Source organism: Panthera onca, chromosome D1 (assembly GCF_046562875.1).
Source record: "Panthera onca isolate mPanOnc1 chromosome D1, mPanOnc1 haplotype 2, whole genome shotgun sequence".
Classification (NCBI taxonomy): domain Eukaryota; kingdom Metazoa; phylum Chordata; class Mammalia; order Carnivora; family Felidae; genus Panthera; species Panthera onca.
Window position 1 is genome coordinate 12,858,188 of NC_138348.1, and position 21,544 is coordinate 12,879,731.

The 21,544-nt window shown below is 59.6% G+C and overlaps 1 protein-coding gene across 1 annotated transcript; it reads right to left on the reverse strand.

Annotated features, from left to right (window-relative positions):
• Nucleotides 1–5,895: 5,895 nt before the first annotated feature.
• RTN4RL2 (reticulon 4 receptor like 2) lies at nucleotides 5,896–20,447 on the reverse strand. The gene is made up of 3 exons (XM_060606693.3): nucleotides 20,030–20,447; nucleotides 13,925–14,406; nucleotides 5,896–7,274 (listed from the first exon to the last, which is right to left on the reverse strand). Exons 1-3 carry the CDS (start codon nucleotides 20,058–20,060, stop codon nucleotides 6,525–6,527), a joined length of 1,263 nt encoding a protein of 420 aa, XP_060462676.1. The 5' UTR covers nucleotides 20,061–20,447; the 3' UTR covers nucleotides 5,896–6,524.
• Nucleotides 20,448–21,544: the final 1,097 nt, after the last annotated feature.

Sequence of the window (21,544 nt, forward strand, 5' to 3'; positions counted from 1 at the left end):
TGCTGAGTCCTAACCACAGGCCTGCCAGGGCGGTTAGGGACAGAAAGGAGGTCCCAAGCTTCTCAGCCCAGCTCAGCTGTCCTCACAGGGCTGAGAGTGACCTCAAAAGCGTTGCTCATCTCCCCCACCCCAATACACCCGCGGGTGTGTGTGTGTGTGTGTGTGTGTGTGTGTGTGTGTGTAACTTTGGAGAACCCTCAAATGTTAGTGCTGAAGACAGTATCACAGATGAACTGCCTCTTTGTCCTAAATTATCTTTAGAGGTTAATGGAACAGACTAATCCACCCATTTCATAGATGAGAAAACACGTCCAGAGGGGTCTGGAGACTTGACAAAGTCACATAGCAGATCCCTGGCTACTGTAGCCCAGACTCCTGGCTTCTAACACAGTTCCCTTTTTGCAACATTCTAAACCAGAATTGGACAGCACCCACCAACGGGTTGGGCGGGTTCCCGGAGGGCCTACCTGGGTCTCACTGCTCACCATCCCGCGCCTTGACTTTCCAAGTAATCTGGTGGAGGGCGATCGCAAGCGATCGCGAGAGATAGATCCCACCCAACCCGGGTGCTGGCTGGAAGAGGAAGCAAGGTATGTGGGCCGGGGGCTGGGTGTGCCCAGCAGGCGGCGCTGCGGGGCTGTGTCCGGGATGCGATGGAAGGGGTGGGAGGGGGCGGCGAGCCTGGAAGGGAGCCCCCCACACCCCTCCCCACACACAGCCTCCCCACGGGTGGGTCCTTCCCGGGCTTCGACCCCCAGACTCCTACCCTGGCTTGCACTGCCCTCCTTTGAGATCTCATGCCTTCCCGACCCCCACCCTTGCAAGCGTTATCTGCACCCCCACAGATGCCCAGACGGAAGGAGTGGGTCCAGACGTCGGCCGAAGCCCAGCTGGGGCTTCGGACGGGGTGGGCGTTGCCGGCAGAAATCCCGGCCTCCCGGGGGAGGGGTGGAGAGCTTGGGGAGGGGGCTGGGCAGGGGCGGAAGCGAGCTGGAGCCGTGTTTGTCGCGGCGCTGCCGAGTGGAACAGATGGCTGGGGAGGGGAGAGGGTACGTGGCGGGTTGGGGGGGGGGGGGAAGGAGGGGTGCGGGGGCCGGAGGATGAGGAACGAGGAATTTCGACGCCCTGAGTCTCCCAGGAGAAGCCCCCCTCCCCATCTCTTCCCAGGAAGAGGGGGGTAGCGCCGGCCTTTTCCCGGAGAGCCTGGCCTCTGGCCTGCGGCGGCCCCCGGCTGCACCGCCCGCCGCCCCAGGGCGCGCCCCTTATCCCTGGCCCTCCTCTGGCGCGCGCCCGGCCGGCGGGGTCAAGGCCGCCTCGAGCCGCCCGGGGCTCTAGGGTTACGGGGGCCGCACTCCGAGGGGCGAGGGGGCGGCGGGAAGCCAGCTCCCGAGCTGGGAGCGAGTTCAGGGATCGTAAATAGCTGAGGGAAAACGTGTTAATTGGAACTTTATGCAGATGAGCTGAGACCGGGGGCTGGGGGGGTGGAGGGAGGGAGAAGGTCAGGCGGGTGCGGGACCCGAGCCCAGTTCCGAGGGGAGGGGAGGGGAGGGCTCTGGCTCGGGACTGATGGGTGAGTATCCTCACGTCTGTGTTGTGGCCTCCCGGGAGGGCCGCGCGTCCCTGCAGGCGAGGCTTGCTGCCTGAGCCCCCACCCCAGAAACCGAGAAGACTCTTCCGGCGTGTCCACATCCCACGTCCAGAGGTCTGGGGTCTCAAATCCCCACGAGGGTGGGGAACACCTTGCAAGTGTCTGTTTCCGCTTGTGGCTGCTTACCTTGGGTCTCACTGCTGCAGTGTCCCCACCCCTGTGGGTCTCCGCGACCTCCCTCTGACTCCTCCACCCTTTATTCCCCATCCCTGGCAACAGCCTCTTCCCCTCTGGAGTGTTGTCTGCTATTTCCAACAAGTGTGTCTGGGGTGGGGGGGTGGGTATCTAACTTTTCTCCCTTTGCTTCCTTTCCCCTGTCTGCGGCTCTCCCCTGCCCCTCCCCCCACCTTTCAGGTGTTTCTCAACCCTTAGGATGCTTGGTGACCCCCCCATACACACACACAGTTCTAGGGTTCCCCCCCCCAGTAATCCGATTCAGCAGGTCTGGGGGGCTCCGGAATCTGCATTTTAGCAACTTCCCACCTAAATCAGATGGAAAAGACCCTGGCACTGGCAGGGAACACTGGCAGAAACACTGGCAGGGATTTGGTGTGCTGGAAAGACTGGGCCAGCTTCCTTCAACAGCCCCCCATTTCCAACCCTGTCTCCATGCTCCTGACCTCACCTCTGCTCAGAATGGCCATTCTGGCTTCTGGCGTGACCCGACCAGCCTTGGAGAAGGTGCCAGAAGGAGGGAAGGAAGGAAGGAAGGAAGGAGAAAGGGAGAGAAAGAAAGAAAGAAAGGAACCTGCACCTGGCTCTTCTCTCTCTGAGTAGGGTCTTCTGCTTCCTGTCTGCCCCTTCCCCTCAGCTGGACCATCTTCCTCTCTTACTCCACCAGCCTGGCCTCTCCTTCTCACTTCCTTTCCTTTTTGCCACTTCATCTGAAGTTTCTAGGAAGGCCGAAGGGTCACTGGGGGACAGTGGCAGGCCCAGCCAGAGTCCCCACCTCCAAAAGAAAGGGGCAAGAGGCACCTCTGGTGTTGGAAGGAAACGGAGGAGGGAAGCCGGACTTGAGGAAAGGGGACAACAGCAACCATGTAGGTCACCTTTCGAGGGGGGTATTGTACTTATTCCCCACAACAGCTCAATTTAAGCAGGCGGTATTGCCCCCAGATCACAAATGAAAGACAAAAAACACAATGGACATTCAGAGAGGTTAAGTAAGTTGTTGCAGGTCACACAGTAAGTGGGAGAATAACTAGGTCATTCGCCTTCCACTTCCCCCGAATCATTTCTGCAGACGCCACTGGTGCACGTCCCTGGCCTGTCCTCCCTGCCCCCCGCCCCAGGGGCAACGGGGATGGGGAAGGGCATCATGTACAGAAACGAAAAGAGATGCTCAGGTTTCGGAACATCTGACAGGTCTGGCTGGACGTGTTAAAAATTCATGTAGAAACCTGACCCCAGCCGGACCTTGGGTCTGCCACCTGGACTGTACCCGGCCTTGTGGCCTCTCAGAGGCTGGTGGGCAAACTTCCCTTCAGCAGTGTCCTGCAAGCCTTTGTATTTCAGAGGAGAGGGGTTCTCTCGTGGATCAGGGATCTAAAGTCAGGAGCCAGCAGCTCAGAGAGCAGGGCTGAGAACCCTTCCCCCTACTGAGTGTAAGAACCTTAGAGGCTTAAGGGCTTATAAAGGCCGTCATCTGGCGTCCTTCTCCTGTTCCTCTCCCCGGGCGGCTGGCTGCTCACGTTCAGTTCACGTTGACAGACGCCTGTCTGTGATTCCCAAGGTGGCCAGTGGGGGGGCAGCCGTCTGCTTCGAGGTAGCCTGAGCCCGAGCCTCTCTGCTGCAGCTTTGAAGGACAGTCAAAGAACTCCCACTGAGAAGGTCAGAGAGGTGCAGACTGGGCCTTGGAGAAGGGGTCTGGAGTCTGGAATCTGAGGAGCGGGGGAGAAGCGTCCTACTTTGGGGGAGATTGAGGAACTTTGAGCTTTGTGGGTTTCAAGTGCATGATCCAATCATTCTAGCTTTTTTAGAGTGAGGATTTGGGGGTGAGGCCATGAGAGAAAAGGCTAGAAAGGCAGTTGGCACCAGACTCTGAAGGGTCTTTGATGCTCTGCTAAGGCATTTTATCTGTAACCTGTAGGCAGTAACGACGCATTGTAGGTTTCTGAGTGACATAAGGACATAATGCAAATTTTGGTCAGATGAATCTGGCCACCATGGGCTGGCTGGGTGGGAGGGAGAGACTGGATGTAGGAAAACCAGAGAGGAGGTTATTGCTATTTTCTTCTGTATTCTAGGCATGAGGTAATGAGGAGATGAAGCAGGGAGGTGGTGGGGGGATGGAAAGGAAGGGGTGGGTTGAGACAGAACTGGGTAAGTGAGCAGACACAGGACATTAGAGAGAGGAGTTAAGCACAGCCAGCCGGGGGGGCCTGGCAGACAATGCAGAATGTGGGTAGAGGTGAATGATGCTTTGTTTCCTTCCAGGGTGGGGAGTCTTGGACAAATCCCTTCCCCTCTCTGGGCCTCAGTTTCCCCATCAGAGCACCGGCGGTTGGACTGGACGGTCTTAACAGCCCCTCCTGTTTCAGGGTGTGGGGTTCAAGGCTGTGACTCTGAGTTGGAGACGCTGGGGGTCTGTGCCAAGTGAGATCTCTGGAGGTGGTCGGTGCACGGAGTCCTGTTTCGGTGGCCGTGCGGCTATGCGTGCACGCCGGTATTTGGGGTACATCTGCCCGTCTGTGGGACCCGTGGGTGTCAGCCTGCCTGCACGTGCTCCGTAGCTCTGTGTTGTGTGAGTGTGTGTGAGAGAGCGTGTGAGCGTGGGTGTGCACGTGATGGGCGTCCGTGGGTCTGTCTGGGCTGGTGGGGGTGGGGTGGCGGAAAGAGGCTTTGCTGTAGGCTTCTTCCTGAGGCTCACACACTCCTCTTGCTTTCACTGTTCTGAAATAGAATCTGGACCGAAGGCCTATGAATATTTCACAACGATAATTCTGTGACCTGGACGGCCTGCATCTGATTTCCCAGCACCCTCCCTTGCCCTGCCCAGCCCCCAGCAGCTCGTCCTCCATCAGAGCTCTTGGCCCCCTGGTCCCAGTAGCTAGCCTCCTCAAAGTCAGCCTGACACAGGCACCTGGGAGACCCCCGATCCAGAGCTCCCCAGGTTCCTGACTAGCTAGCCGTTTTCACTATCTCCCCACCCACCCCACACGCCTATCCAAAGTCGGCCTGCCTCAGGCCTTCAGTGTCCACTCCATCCTGTTTCTGCCTCCTCTCCTGGCCAGCCTTCTGACTTGCCCGGCCAGAGTCACAGAACCTCAGCACCCCTCCCGTCTGAGCGCTGGCATCCGGGTCCCCTCTCTTGCCACTCCCACCCCCCCAAGGTAGCTTCTTAATCCTAAATGTAAACCATCCACCTTCTCCCCAGGTTGCTCTGGTGAGACTCACTCCTAGGCTCCATCCCAAGTCCTTCTTAGTCAAGCTTTTTCCTTTCCCTCAGTCTCCCCTTCACACACTGGAAAGATGAAGCTTCTGGTCATACCTCAAGCCAGCAGGACACCCCAACTTGGGACTCTTGTCCCTCTGGTCACCCTAGGACCTCAGTCTCTCTTCTAACCTGCTTGCAGGACTGCTTCTCTGACCTGGTCCATCCCACCTTGCAGGAGCCAAGGGAAAGAGAACATTGATCTGTAGGGTTAGGCTGTACACTGCACAAAGGCACTCAGCCAACGGGGCCAGTGTGAGCTGAAATTCAGCCTTAGGCTCCGCTTGCTAAGGTGTTTGCTGTGCTGTGGGGCTGGGTTCCCCTGAGGAAGAGGTGCCTTTTTCAGATTTGCCCAAAGCCATGTTTGGGCTGGCTGTGACCGTGGATGTCTGTTATTTCTCCTTGCAGGGTGAGGTGAGAAATGCTCTTCCCTCCTGAAGGAACAGGGCCTGCGAGGGAGCTGTTAACCAGGCTGCAGGCCTTCCCCAGGGTTAGCTCCTCAGGGGCCAGACAACCCAGGGTGGGCTGCAGCTGCCTCTCTGGGACAGATGGGGAGGTGAGGTGATGTCAGCCCCTACTCTTGACTGTCAGATTTCACCTGGCCTGCCTGGGGCTCCGCAAACACCCCTCTTCCTCAGTCTTGAGCTTCTCATCGTCGGGGAGCAGCATACACACGGGCTCCAGCCAGCAAGAAGCGCTTTGATGGCATGGGATGGATCTCCTCTCTCTAACCCTCCTGGCCCTGAACTCCCTATGGTTCTAAGCCCTCTTCCCTCTTTTGAGGTCCTGAGCCAACAAATCTTACAGAAGAAGGTAAAATAATAGAATTTTTTAATAAATTTTTTTTTTCCCCAAACAACTTATGTTGATCTTCACCACACGGGGGCCACGGTGGAGAGGAAAGTTCTCTCCGGGCACCCTAAAAAATGTCCCGGGTAGACTTAGGAGAAAAGTATTCCTCCGGTGTCGGGAGGTTGAGGGGGGCTAGGATAAGCAGGGGCCTCAGGTTAGCCTGGCCCCAAGTGAGGCATCCCTCCAAAGGGCTCCTGGGTGGGGCTCCCTTCCCGGGAGCTTCCGAAGGCTCTGCTGGTGGAAGATGCTCTGCGGACGAAAGCCCCTCTCGTCCACGGTGGGCACTGGGAGAAGGGGACAGCGGCTGCCTGGGGTGTCCCACCCCAGCCTTGGGGTGGGAAAGAGTTAATGGCCGGAGTTGGGGAGAACAGGGCTGAGCCACCAGACGCGTCCAGACTTCCGGGGGCTGCCCTGAGCCAACAGCCCAGGAGGCAGGGAGAGGCCTGGCCAGGCCGGGTCCCCTGGGAAGAGAGGAGAGGGGAGGGGACAGGAAGGCAGCAAGGCCGGGGGGCGGGGACAGGGCCCGGCCGGCCTCAGCCGGGCGGGGCTGGGCGGGGGGTGACGATGGCCTCTTCAGTCTCAGCACCGCAGTCAGAGGTGGTGGGGCGCCAGGAGCAGGAGGCAAAGCAGAGGGGTGGGCAGCCCGGCCGAGAGCGCGGGGCCGCGGGAGTCCGGGGGCGCCTGGCAGGCAGCGCCCGGGCACGTCTGCTCCCCCCGCTGGTCCTCGCCCCCGTAGCCCCCCCAGTAGTCGTCCTCCGTGGGCGCGTCCCCGCCCTGGCGCCCCCGCGGGTCTTCGGCGGGCAGGTCTCGGTAGAGGGTGGAGGGGTCGGCGGGGGGCGCCCCGGCCTCGGCCACCCCGTACAGGTGGTTGGACGAGCTGTTGCCGCGGGCGCGGCTGCCGGGCCGCGTGGGCGCGGCGGGCGGGCAGGCCTGGAAGTCGGCGTCGCGGAGGGCGCGCAGGTCGCGGCCCTGGCGCTCCGGGGGGGTGGCGCAGGTCACGTCGGAGCTGGACACGCGCGCGCGCTGGAACCAGGCCCAGAGCGGCCGCGCGCGGCAGTCGCACGCCCAGGGGTTGGCGTTGAGCCGCAGGAACTCGAGCGCGGGCAGGTCGGCGAGCGCCTCGCCGGGCAGCGAGGCCAGGCTGTTGTTGAACAGGTAGAGGATGGTGAGGCGGCTGAGGCCGCGGAAGGCCGCGCGGTGCACGCCCTGCAGCCGGTTCCCGTGCAGCAGCAGCCGGTCCAGGCTGCCCAGGCCGCGGAACACGTGCTCCGTGAGCAGCCGCAGGCGGTTCCCGTGCAGGAAGAGGTGGCTCAGGTTGGCCAGGTCCGCGAACAGGTCATCCTGGGGGGGGGGGGGGGGGGGGACGGGGAGGAGGGAGAGAAGAGAGCGGTCCTTAGAGGCGGGTGGAGAGGAGGGAGGTGAGGGGGAGCGCTGCGGTAGACCGGAAAGGGTTTGACCTTTTGATTCGGAGTCCTGGGTTTGAATCCTGCCTCCCCTCACCCGCGGAGAGGGTAAGGTGGGGGAACGCGATATGGTTGAGGGCAGTGGTTCTTAGACCGCTAGTGCTTTGAATCTCCTGCAGGGGCCTGCGTGCTGCCCCCTGGGTTCCTGATTCAGCAGGTCTGGGGTGCGGCCTGAGGCTCTGTTCCCGGGTGGGGCTGATGCTGCTGGTCCGAGGACCACACTTGGAGGAGGAGAACCCCGGGTTTGCTTAAGTATGCAGACGGGGCAGCCAGACTGCCTGACTTCAAGCCCTGGATCCAGCAGTCCTGACTGTGCCACTTGGGGCGAGTCTCAGGATCTCTGACTCAGTTTCTTCACCTGTGAGATGTGGAGATTAGATAAGCAACATACACTCAGTTCCTTAGAACAGGATTTCCACAGGGGAGGCATTCTGTGGGTTGGCCAAGATTGCTGATTTGGCCGTGCCAGTAATCTCTCTAAGCCTGTTTCCGCATCTATAAAATGGGGATGAGTGTACCTCCTCCCGGGTTTGTTCTGAGGATTAAAGAAGACGATCCACACAAAGAGCAGATGGGTGAAGTGCTGGGCACAGTGCCTGGCACATTGGGATTCGGTCCAGCGAAGCCCACAGGCTCTGGAGTGACAGCCCAGGGCTTCAGATCCAGCTTGCCCTCTTTCCAGCTGCGTTACATCGGGCACGTTCTTTAGCCTCATCTAGCCTCAGTTTCCTCAGCATGTATAACCCAGAGAACAACCTGAGGGTTAGGTGAGATCATGCTGGAAGGATACAGTACCCGCTGGGCACACAGACCACCACCAATAAACGGTGGTTATTACGACAGTAGGGTCTCAGTTACAATTAGGTCCATCCCTTTTCCTCTAACAGAGAGGAGCTTCCTGGGGCTCAAAAATTCTGCTATTCTACTTGGCTGGGAAATTAATGGCACCAAGCATCAGCCCCCCTCCCCCCACCCCCGGAGGCAGCAGGGAAGGGGAAGGAAACCTGCTGTCTGATGCCCTGCATCACTGGTCCCCTTAGAGGGGCTGCCCCGCCTGCCTGCCTGGGGCTGGGGGTGGGGGGGTCCCAGAATCAGGCCAAGTTAGTGCTGGAAGGATCTTGAGCTCTGGTTTAGAATTAATGGGGGTGAGGGAATAGGTCTAGGTATGCTGCACAGGGGAGGGTGGGTAGGAGGCAGGGGGGTGGATTCTGCATTTTATCCAGCTTACCAGCTTGGTGATGGCCAGCCAGACTTGGGAGTCAGTGCTTTGGGGTCCACCGGCCCAGCCACTCTTTATGGAGGAAAGCACAAAGACCCAGAGAGATGAAGGGCCCAGGACCCCAGCACTGAGATCCACCCCTCTGTGCGGGACATCGCTGTGGTCAGCAGGCCCAGGAAGTCTAGTTCCCAGCGATAAGAGCATACGCTGTGCTCAAGGCAGCTCACCCCTGGGTCCTGTTTCCAGGCTGTGGTTCCCACCGGTTCCTGCCAGGGGGGATGATCCCGCCCATCCCACTCAGGAGCCTGGTCGCTGGCTCTCAGGTGGGGGGAGGGCATTGACTCCTAGCCCACACCCACAGCCTCCACCTTCCTGAGCTCCCGCATTTGCTCGCCCCCTCCCATCTGCCTTCCGCCCTCTCTGCTACAGGAACTGAGCCTGCCAAGAACCCTCCTCTTGGCCACATTGAGATCCGTCCCCTCAACCTTCTTGGCTGTCTCTGACACCAGCGTTCTCTGCCCCCTGCTGCCACCACCCCGTGTGTCCAGCTCAGGTCTCCAGTGGGCTCTCTGCACAGCCGTGGCCTCAGCCTGTCCCAGTCTGGCCTTCCTTGTCCTTGTCTTCCTGGCCCCCCCCCGCCAGGGAGTGGGCTCTGAAACCCTTCCACTGAGACACCTAGTTAGGGTTTCTGGTTTTTTTATGGAGTGTTAGCAATAGTGGGCCCCACCCAGAGATCCCTGGTCAGGATCAGTATGGGGCGGGAGTAGAAGCAGAGGTAATCGGCACTTTGGGGACTTCCAGAGGTCAGGAAGGGAGCACCAGAGATTCAGACAACCCAGAAATTCAGGCGCCTTTGACCCACAGTCCCAACTTGGGGGCTACAGAATGCCTTAATTCCCACCTCTTCTCCTTGCCCCCTTTTCCCTCTTGTAAAAGTCCTGGCCTTCCCCTTGCTGAGCCTCCGTCTGGGGGTCCACACCCCTCCCCTCATCCAAGCTGTTGCCAAATCCCACAGCAATCCCACAGCCACTTCCTGGGCTGCAGCTCTCAAGTCCCGGCCTTCCTCTCTCCCTGTTCAGACGTTCTCTGTGCATTAATGAGCTCTTGACTTTCACAGCCCTCACCCTCACCACCCCCCCACCCCCCCACATCACCCCCTCCCTCAGGGCTGACAGCGGTTGCTAAAGTCATCCACATCCATCTCGGAAAACCACATTTCCCTCACCTCCCCCCAGGTCAGTTCACAGCTCCCTGCATCCATTTGGAATCGCAAGGCAGCATCCCTGCCCTGTCCCCCCACCCCTCCCCCACAGCATCCTGCTCTTCACTTTGCCTTCCACCCTCCCAGCTCCAGTCTCTGGCTTGCTAGCTGGGCTGTGTGACCTTGGGCAGCTCCACGAACCTCTCTGGGCCTCAGGTGTTTTCATCTGTGAAACAAGGGACTGGAGATGGTTGATCATTAAGATCCAACCTCATCTGATATTTATGAGTAAGTGAGTCCTGGAATGTACCTCATTCATTCAACAAAACTGTATTGAGTGTCTACTCTGTGCCAGGCACCCCCACTCACAATGCTCACCAGTCTGTGCCAGGTGTCACCGTCATCGTCTGCGTCAGCATCGTCAAGCAGCTGACTTGCTGAGCTCTCACCGTGTGCCAAGCTCTGTGCTGCCCAGTCCCATGTAGCAACTCCATCATCGCGACCCCACGAGGCCGATAACATTATTATGTCCCTTCCAGAGAACAGGAGAGTGGGGCTCCCCGAAGGCAAGCCACTTGGCTAGGGTCCGCCAGCTGTGTATGGTAGAATGTGGATGTGGACTCTGGGGTCAGGCGGACGGGGGCCAATGCTAGGCTACGCTCCTCAGCAGTTGGGTGACCTTGGACTGGTGCCTGAGATTTGCTGAGGGTCAGCGTCCTCAGCTGCTAAATGGGGGGAATGACGCTTACCCTGAGCCGCCCCTCGTGTGGAGCCTTTTGCAAGCAGCATGTGCTTCCGCCCCCACAACAAACCTCTGAGGCGCAGGTCATGTTCTCCACCTTACAGATGGGCCCGGTGAGGCTCAGAGTGGTTAAGTAACTTGCCCAGAGCCACACAGCAAATCAGAAGCGGACCTGGGATTCCAATTCGGATCTGCCAGAGTGCAGAGACTGCCCTTGCGTACCGTGCAGGCTGTAACGATTAGAGGAGAGACCTGGTGTCTCTATCATCTGGTTCTCCTCAAGTAGGACGTCAGCTCCAGGAGAGCAGGGACACTGTTTCTGTTCACCGCCAGAATCCCTCGCATATGGCAGGTGCTCTGTAAATATCCAGTGATGAGCGAACCCCCCCTGGTGCAGTGCCTGGCCTACAACAGACGGTCCATGAGAAACTCCACCCCATCCCACCTCCACCTTCCTCTTCCTGAAAAGCTGTGGCCCTCTCACCGCCTCCGAAGCTCCCCTCTCTGGGCAGGCGCCATCTTGGGTCACACCTGCACTCTGTGGGTCTCACCCCAGCCCACGTGTCTCCTCACCTGCCTATGGCATCTCCCAGGCAGAGGCTGGCTCTTTCTCCTCTATGAAGGGCCAGGTGCGAAGACACTTCCTTCCCATGATCCCCAGCACCGTTCACACCAAGGGGTGCCTGACACACATGGCCCGTTTCAGGGGACCCCCTGCCCTCACCGTGTCCACTCAAGGCCCCCTTTGCCTAGGCCTTTCCTGACCCCAGGCTCTGGCTGCCATTCCTGGCCTGAGGGTCGATGGAGGGTCATGGCATCATGACATGATTTATTCTGCACTGAACTATGTGCTTTATATACACAAATGCATTTGCTTTTTACAGCCGTTCTTTGTGGCAGGTACTACTTTTATCCGCCCCCCCCCCTTTTAAAGATGAGGAAACTGAGGTTCAGAGTGGGGGGGGAACCTTGCCTAAAGTTCAGTAAGTCGGAAAATAGAGCAGGGGGATTCAAACTCGGGTCCTCGGGCCCCAAAGTCGTCATTCTGAACCAACTGATCTATATTGCTAAGGAGGTCAGGGGCTCCGTAGGAGTAGTTGTTGAACTACTGGCTGTAATAGGATAATGATGATAGCACCCGCATTGAGTGTGGCTAGGGGCTAAGTGTTCCACCTTACAAAATGTCCCAGATAAATGTTAAGTGCCATCACGATTGCCATTTTAGAGACGAGGAAATGGAAGGCCGGGAGGTTGAGTAATTTGTCCTAAGTCCTACGGGAGCCAGGATTTGAACCTCGGTTTAGCAGACTCCAAGGCGTGTGCTCTCAAAGGGGAGCCCACACTGCTGTACTTCCTGTGCCCGGACAGAGCCCGGTGGAGAAGTCTGAGTGGACGCAGGCTCAGATGCCACCCGCCCTTCCTGGTTGAGTGGCCTCGGGAGCTTCTATCCCGTGTCCCTATTGCCAGGTTCCCGTGAGGCTCAGCGAGATGGTGGGACACGCTAGCCCCCTGTCACGTGGCCTCTGTGCAGTGGTTTAAGAGACTTCGCGGGAAGAGGCCTTCTATCTACAAAGTCTTTGGGACTCTCGGCCTCCACTTCCTCATCTGTGGAGGAAACAGCCTCCAACGGGGCTACGGAAATGAGGTGAGGTGGCCGAATAGACTTCATACACCCTGAGATCCGGGGCGAATTTAGGCAGGCAGGAAAAGGGAGGGAGTATTCTGGGACCCACTCATGGCCTCAGGATAATCCAAGAGGTTGACCCAAATCTCCAGGATTGGGTCCAAGATGGGCCATTTCACCAAGACCAATGTTAAATGAGGTTTGTTTCTCTTTTTAAAATAGTGTTTTAACAAGCATTTATATAGTGCTTACCGTATGCCAAGCACTATTCTAAGTGCCTTACAAATTATTCATGCACTGAACGCTTATAAAATCCCTGGGAGATGGGGGCTGTTGCTGCCCCCGTTTTACAGATGGGCAAACTGGGGTTCAGGATGGTCAAAATTTGTCACACGCCTGTAAACGACACCAGAGTCGATGCCTGTCGATGCCTGTGCCAGACGCACAGTGTGCCCACTGAGCAGTAGTGGATGCTACTGTTATCATTATTTTTGCAGTGATGATAGCCATGACAAGATTTCCAGCATCCTCTGCATTTTTCTTCTTGTCTGTCTCCCCCCACTAGAATGCTATCTCTGAAGGCAGGGAGCTTGGTCTGTTTTGTTCCCTGCTGAGTCCTTGGCACCCAGCCCATAATGGGTGCTGGACGCAGGTTTGTTAGGGTATTGTCATTAACACTGTCCATGTCAACACTGACCTGATGTTCAAATTGGCACACTGGTGAGACCAGGCAGGCACCGACCTGGGGAGGAGCAAGAGCCTTCCAGGCTTATGTGGGGAGAGGGGAGAATTTGGATGTCCTTGCCCCCTTTCCAGCCAGAGGCTATGTAGCCAAGGGAGGAATTTCTTCCAGAGTGGTTTGGAGGGTGTGTGATTGCTTCCTGGGGAAATAGAACGGGAGGATCTGGCTGTCAAACAGTCAGCATAACAACAACAATAAACAATATTTAGATCAATGACAATAACAATAAATAGCAATTACTGTTATTCCTTCCGTTTCCAGAGCATCCATTTTCCAGCTACTTAACAGCCCTTTACCCTTTTGTTCTCCTTCTTCCCTTGCACTGGGATGCCAGGTCTGGGGGACAGGAATCCAGAAAGGGGAGGACTTGCCCTCGTCCCATTACCCAGTGAGCTGGAGAGAGGCAGAGCCTCCCATGGGGCATAATGGTAGGGGCTCTGCCCTCTTGCTGTTCCTCCCCGGGATGTGGGAGGGTGTGGGGGCAGGTGAGAAAATCAGCCACAAAGGCCTTCGGGCTGGGTGCCCGGTGAAAGGCAGAGCCCCTCGAAGGCAGCCAAGGGGGAAAGGAGGGATCACAGAAAGAGACACACACATACACCCAGACAGACATGGGGGAGTGTGTGGGGTGGGCGTGTGAAGGGAGACAGACAGAAGAGGCAGAAGAAGACAGATGGGGGAGGCAAGTTGGTGAGAGAGGCAGAGAGGGACAGAAAAGGATAGACAGACAGACAGCCGGGCAGAGGGAGACAGATGGGGGGTTGGAGAGTTAGTGAGAGAGGCAGCAAGGGACCCAAACAGGCACAGACAGGAAGACAGAGGAGAGAAAACAAAAGAGAACCCCGCCTGGAGAGAGTGAGAGGGACACAGAAACTTAGAGAAGGGGCAGGGAAATAGAGATGCTTTGGCAGGACGGGTGTCCCCATGGGCACCTGGACGGAGCAGCCCGGGGTCCTGGGAGAGCTCTGCGCATGCGCGCGCGCCCCGGGCGGGGCCGGCTCACCTGTAGGTGGAGCAGGCTGTTCTCCTGGAGGTAGAGGTACTGCAGGCTGACCAGGCCGCGGAAGATGTTGCCGGGCAGGCTGCTGAGCTGGCAGCGGTACAGATGCAGCGACTGCAGCCGCTCCAGGCCCTGGAAGGTGTCGGGCTCCAGAGAACGCAGGTGCCGGTTGTCGCCGAGGTCCAGCTCCTCCAGGGCCTGCAGGTGGCGGAAGGTGCCCGGGTAGATGGTGGAGAGGTTGTTGGAGAAGAGCCACAGGGTGAGCAGGCTGGGCCCGAAGGTGCCGGGCCGCAGCGTGCGGATGAGGTTGTTCTGCAGGAAGAGTCGCTGCGTGCTGGGCGGCAGGGACAGCGGCACCGAGGAGAAGTTGTTGGCCTGGCAGCTCACGGTGGGCGGGGACGAGTAGCAGGTGCAGAGCATGGGGCAGCTGGGGGCCGCTGGGGGCAGGGCCAGGAGCATCAGCAGGAGGCCGGCCGAGGCGGGACCTGTGGGGAGAGGGAGGCGGGTCTGGGTGGGCTGCGGGCCAGGGTGGGGTGCGGGGGACACCTCACCGCAGGGCTTCTCGGGGAGGGTTTCTGGGTGCATCCCTAGAGTCGCGAGAAGCCCCAGCCACCTCTGATTTTTGAGGCTCCTGGTGTGTTAAAAAATAAAGAGATGCCAAGAGGGCACTGTAGACAGCGAGGTTTAACGTTGTTTGACGAGTGGTGGTCTTTTCTCAACTGGTTCCACTGTGGTAGGTTTGGCCATGTGGACTGCCAGGGCTCCCTCCCCCCGCCCCGCCTCGGTGTGGTGCGCCTGATGGTTCTTTGCTGCCAGGGGCAGTCCTATATGATGTCCTATTTCGGGTATTCCTCTACCCGCTAGATGCCAGTCACACCTGCCCCCTGGTTATGATAACCAAAATGTCTCCAGACATTGCCAGATGTCCCTTGGGGAGTGAGTCGCCCCCATTTGAGATCGGCTGGAACTAAATTGAGAGCCTTGGTGAATCTAAGGCCCGTGCATGGTGGCCCTCTCTGGCTGACCTGGGGTCTGGCCCTGCAGAATCCACTGCTGCCTGCAGCCCCCTCCCTCACCTGCCGGCAGCTTTCACCTTTCACCTTGGAAGAACCAGGGCCTCTCCAAGCTGGAAGGGCCCTTAGGGACCAGGGGCAAGTGCGTTTCTATCTGGGGCCAGCGGCCGCCTGCAACAGAATCAGCCGGGTGGTCCTGGAAAGATTACAGAATCGGAATTCCTGGGGGGCAGCCTGGGAATCTGCATTTTTATACCACACGCTGTTCTCATTCGAAGTCACTTAAAGATGTATATACGTATATATATTTTCAAGCAACTTGAATACTGGAAATAGCTCAGCCTTCTTATGATACGGATGGAGAAGCAGGCCTAAGGGCCTGGGGCTAAAGAGCCGAGTCTAGGCCCCTGTATCCCTGTGCAGGACCCCCTCGTCCATCCCTGTCCCCTGGTCTTCTTGCCTTCCCTGCAGCTCGTAAGCTTGTGGACTGGACCTAGCTTGACCTCTGCCCTTTACCATGACTTCTAGATGACTCCTGGGATTTTCTGCTGGCACGTTGGCCTGGGGTGAAGGGGAGCCTCCACCCCACAACCCGGACACTGATTCCCTGGGCACACATAGACTGAGAGCCTTCTGCTTCAAGCAATGTATTAGGCCCATGAAGGCCGAGGGGAGGAAGATGGGTGCTTGGACCCAGGACCCGAGGTTTTCTGGGCTTTCTGGGCTTCAGAGACTCCAGGGGAGAGACCGAGGGTCTGTGACTTTAAGTGGTGCCTTGTGCTCTGGAGGTTGCCGTGTGGCGTGTGTGTGTGTGTGTGTGTGTGTGTGTGTGTGTGTGTGTGTGATGGTAGGCAAGGGGTGTGGCGTGGGTATCGTGGACCCTCTGCCACGCCTCCTCGCCTGGGGGGACACACGGGTGCGGGGGCGGGAGACCCCATGCCTGATGTGTGCGGTGTTCCTGTTCCCCCACCTCGGGCGCCACCCCAACTCTGACCGGGCCCCTCCTGGCGCTGTGCGGTGCGAGCGTGCGAGCGTGTGCCGGCTGCACTCCGCGTGTGTGTGAGTGCGGCCCCGTGCGTGTGTAGGCTGGGTGTGATGTAATACTCAGTGACACAGCGGCTGCTGTTCCGTTCCTTCACACCACCTCCGCGTTTCTCGGCCCTTCTCACCCCTCCCCCGTGCGGCGTTTCACGATTACTTTCTCCTCCTGAGTTTTTCAGAGCCACGTGGGGTGGAGGGGCGTGTCTCTCACCCCTCATCTGAACCAGGCGGGGGGGGGGGGGGGGGGGGGGGGGGAGGGGGCGGGAAGGGGGGGGGCAGGGAGCGCAGCAGGGAACCCTGGGTGGGTTTCACGAGGACTGAGGTTTGGGGCTAAGAACAGGAGATCTCAGAGCTGGAAAGGTCCTCCAGGCTCATCGGGTTCAAGTTCTTATTCTATGGAGGGCACATTGGGGCTCAGAGAGGGCAAGGAACTTGCCCAAGGTCACACAGCAAAGTGGTTGATGGGGCAGGGACCAAAAAGGAATCTCCTGATGCCTGGCCAGGACACTTCTCTTCTTAGCAGTCCCCCTCTGAGCTTGCTTCCCCAAGGACTTGACACCAGGGGAAGTCAAATCCTTTTTCTGATCCTTAATCCCACCCCTTATCCACAAGCTCACAAGAGAGTGTGAGCTCTGAAGGCCACAGCCCTCCAGAGGATTAGGGAGCTCTTCCCTCAGCCTCCAGGGCTGCCCGGTGCCCCAGGAGAGGCAGGGGAAGGATGTGCAATCCTACCGCTCTCCAGAGTCAGGGGCCACTCACTGGCCCCAGGGTCTCCTCCAGCCTAGAGGCCAAGGGTGCCGGGGCTGACTCACAACTCCCTGGCCCCCTGCTTGCCCACATCAGGGGGCTCCTCTCTTCTTTCCCCACGCCCCCTCCACCTGCCCCTGTATCCGCCCCTCCATCACGGCCCACTGCCCCAAGTTGGAGCTGGTGTTCCCTGCAGCGTCTTTGAGGAGGGGCCCTGAGCAGGGGGCCCCTCTGTGACAGCTGCTGCGTAACAGTGACTCTGTTACCATTTCTGGCCCTCTCTGCCGTGCAAAGCAGCTGTAACCCAAGGAGCCTCATCCATAATTCAGGCTGCGGCTCTCACTGGAGGCAAGGAGGAGGGGAAGGTGGGGGGCGCTGGGTTTCTCTGCCCCCCACCCCCGGCCCTTGCTGGAGCGCTCCTGGGCAGAGGCAGTGGGGGCTGGCGGGCCGCACCTCTCTCCCTCCTCCGCCCTCGGTCTGTGCCCCGTGGTGTGAGCCCTTTTTCTTCTCGCCACACGGTCCCTTCCCCACCCCCTGCTTCCCACGGCTCCTCACCATTACTCCTTCCCTCCAGGCCTTGTCTCCTTTCCCTCCCTGAGGACCACATGTCTGCTCCCAGCTCCCATTTTGTGACTCCCTAGCAAAGGCCAGGGCAAGATACAGAGCGTCGGAGCTGGAAGGGGGAGTGGGTACGTCAGTGGCCAAATCGCTTATTTCACAGGCAGTGCCACTGAGGGCCAGAAAGGGGAAGGGTCAGTTTCTGAGTGAGCAGCTCAGGCCTCCTGACATGAATGTCTGACAGTCTGCCTTCAATATCTTTCTTGAAGCCTTCAGTTCACTGAAGCCCTCACTACTTATAAGGGACGGAGGAAAGCTGGTGGTGACAGCCTCCCCCACCCTCTTGGCTCACCCCGTCCTCTCTCTTTCCTCCTCTTCCTTTTTTCTAAAGTCAGCAGGTGATGGCTAGAGCCGCAGGGGAGCGCAGAGCAGGGGTGGGCAGAAGCCATCTGTCATTAAGCACCTACTGTGCTCCAGGCACGGTATTTCTACGTAGAGAAATAGTGTCTTTACGCATAGAGTATAATGTAACATAACCCCGTGAGGTCAATATTTTTGCCCCCAATTTTCAGGCGAGGGGAGGGAGGCTCAGGCACAGAAAATGAGTTGCCCCAGGTTCTGCAGCTGGAGACCCCATATCATCCACAGAACCCACACCTGAGTGTGACAGTCACTGCCCTTAAGGTAAAGGGAGACAGAAACTGCACCCAGGTGCACGGGGCTGGGCCAGCCATGATGCCCTTCCGGGTGAGAGCAAAGAAGGGACCCAGGCTCTCTGCAGATTTCCTCTTCTGGGCTCCAGCTTGTGGCTACTTTAAGGGACGGCCCATTTTGGAGTCAAAAAGGAATGACTAGTGTCCAGGAGATAGGGTGAGGATTGACCTGCCCGGGGAGCGGAGAGAGGCCAGTACATGGTATCGATCCCGGAAGGCTGAGGGGCCTGGAGCCAAAACGTATCCATTCACCGAGAGACCATTGTCAAGGACTCTGGGCTATCACCCTGGAGTACCAAGGCTCAGAAACAAGGTTCTCACCCCAAGAGCCACCTTTTAGTCCCGAGGCTCTGGTGAGAGAAGGAGCTTGAGGAGGAGGAGGTGGATGGACTCTGGGTTGGGGGGCAGATGCCAGGGTGCTAACCCAGCGGGCAGAGTGGCCCCGGAAAAAGATGCCCCCTGGAAGGGGCATCCAGGGCTCTGGCTCTGCGGGAAGGGCACAGGGTCCCAGATGAACAACAAACGGTTCCAGACCCAGAAGGCTGGGAAAGGGCTGCGGCCTGGCAGGCAGATGCTGAGGGGGGTAGGGGCTGAGGAGGTGGGGGCGCAGAGAAGGATGGAGGTGGCAGTGATGCCTGTGACGCAGGGGCCTGGGGAAGCACTGATGCGGGTGACAGAGGGTTAGAGCTGCTGCAAACAGCTTCTCACTCTGCCAGAATGTGACACCCCAAAATAAGCAGCCGCCAGGGTGGCGGTGGCAGGATCCGACGGCAGGGCCCAGAGATATAAATGGCAGCACGCAGCCAGCCAAGGTGCCCACCTTTGGAGGCTGCCACCCCACTCGAGTGTCCTCACCCTTGCCCCCTCACAGCCGCCCCCAAGGCCCTGAGCTCAGAGCTCCCCAGGCTGGCCCACCGACCACTGCCTGGGAGAAGGGACGTGCCAGGCGGGCGCTTTGGGAATGGAGGGCTTCCCACGTGGAAGTGGTTACCAGAAGCCTCTTTGTCTCATCCCTAGGCAGCCCCCTCTGGTACCTCTCTCCCTTCTAGTCCCCTTCCTCCTCTTCCTTCCCTCCTTCCTTCCCAGCCCCAGCCCCAGGCCCAGCCCCTCTCCCATTTATGATTCGCTATCCGTGATCCTGGTGTTCATCCTGGATCCTCTTCCCGGCTCCTGACACCCCATCTCCATCCACCACCTCTTTCTGGTTTCTAGGTTCCCCGTCTTCCCACTCCCCTTTCCTTCCTGGTCCCTAGGGTCCCAGCCTACCTCCCTCTTTCCCATTACGCATCCTCCTTTCCCGATTCTGGGTCCCATTCCCTCGCTTTCTCTCCATCTCTCTCCCAACCTGGTCTCCCCTTTCCTTCTCTCTTCCTCGGGCCTCACCTGGGTCCCACTTCCCTCCAGGTTTTTCCCGTCTAACCTTTATTCCTCCTCCTCTCTCTCCGTCTCTCCCCTAAACCACTTTCTCCATCACCGACTGCCTCTTGCTCTCCCCCTCTCTCTGACCCCTTCCCCACCCCACCCCCAATCTCCGGTCCACACCCTAGTTTGTCACTCAGTCCGTGAAGCTACCCCCCCCTTCTAGCGCCCTCCATCTGTCTTACCAGGCAGGGCCTTTTGGGTTTCCCTCCGAGCCTCCCATCCTCCCAGACAGCCCCCTACCCACACCCCCAGTCTTCCCAGGTGACTGGAAAGTGCTGAGGCACGGGGCACGAGGAGTTGCTGAGTCGGCGCTTCCCCAGCCGGCCAGAGTCCTCAGCGTCCCCCGGAGCAGGTGGAGCCCGGGCCGGGTCCGCCTGCCCCTGCGTCCCCCCTCGGTCACGAGCTACCCGCACCTCCCAGCAGGCTCGAGCCGGGTGAGCTCCTCCAGCCGGCCACCCTGGGCGCGGGGGCGGGGCCCCCAGCTAAGCTCTACCCCCCATCCCCAGGCTCCTTCCCACCCCCACGACTGCCCCACCCTCACGCCCGGGGGGGAGGGGGCACCCGGCTCCCCTCCCCGGGTTGCCCTCCGCCGGCCGGCGGGCTGAGGTCCCTACCTTGCAGCAGGCGCCCGAGCCCGGGCAGCATCTTGTCTCGACGCTCGGGGGAGGGGGCGGCGGGGGGAGGGCGCTCCCACTCGCTCCCTGAGCCCGCCGGACGGACGGCGGGGACTCCGCGGGGCTCCGGGAGGGCCCGGGAGTCCCCGGGCTGTGTGGCCGGGCCGCGAGGCTCTACCCTGCGCCCCCCGGGTTGCGGGCCTCGGGAGGAGCCATCGGCCCCGACGGGACGGGGCGGGGCGCGACGGGGCTGGGAGGGCTGGAGCTGGCCGTCGACGCCCGGTGCCAGCGCCCCCCAGCAGCGCGAGCGGCGCGCGAGTCCGTCAGTCCGTCGGTCCGTGCGCCCCGGCTGCTCGCCGAGGGAGAGTGGGGACAGCGAGGATGCACTTCCCAACCACCCCCACTCCTTCCCGCACTCGCTGGCTCCTCCCTCGCTTCCTAGCCAGCCGACTTAACCCTCTCCTGGCCACTAGGAGGCGGGCGCGGCTCTCCAGCCCCTTCCATCCCGACCCCCTCCCCCGCTGGGGGAACCCGGAGGACGGTGTTCGATCGCCTTCGCGAAGCCTTGCTTCGAGAGAAATCCTTTCCTGGGGGAGGGGGGCGGCGGCGGCGGTGCAGTAGTGTGAGGGAACCCTGTGGACTTGTCCAGTCCCCCCTCCCAACTTTCCCGGAGGAGATGGGCTCCTGGGTCACCTCTCCTTCTTGCCGCGTCCCCAGCGCCAAAGTCCAGGCCTCCACATTTCTCTTTCCTGGGAGAGCTCCTAGATTCCACTTTCCCTTCCGTTCGCAGACCCCAGGCCCGGAGTGTGTGCGATTAGAAGAATAGCATATGCAAGAGTTTGCGTGTGCAAGATGGAGTGTATATGAGCGTGCACGCGCGCACAAGGACACTTGTGAAGGTGTGACTCTGGAGTGTTTGCGCGCGACCTTCTGAACGGGCCCGGGGAAGAGGGGGGCACGTGAGTGTGCGGATGGGTGAGCCGCAGAGTGCCCACCAGCGTGCGGGGCTGCACTGGTGGGAAACATGAGGAGTGCTAGAGTTTGGCGCCAGTGAACTTGGGATGGCTGGCAGGGGGATAGGGCCTGGGTGTGTGTGCCCTTAATGCGTTTGCGAGGGGGTGCAAGTTTGGGTGCGCGTGCGAGTGTGTGCATTTTTAAGTGTGAGTGTGATGTGACCTAAAGGGAATATCTCATCTCCTGCGTGGGGAAGAGACCACTGATTTTACACGAGCTGCTTCTTCCTCTAAAAGAGGGTTGCGTTCTGATCCCGACGGAGCCCCTCGCGCCTCGTGTGGCCGCGTTCGAGGCTATACCATCCGATCCGTGACCTAAGCGTCTCCTTACAAAGACAGCGAGGACAATGACCCCGGCCGCGACCCCGCCCCGGGCGCCCAGCACCCGGCCCTCGGAGCCGCCCCGGCTCCGGACAGGCGCGCGGCCATGGGGGAAGGCGCTTCGGGGACGGTGGCCTTGCGGCACCCGCGGGGTAGGCGCTGCGGGAGCGGCGCGTGCCGC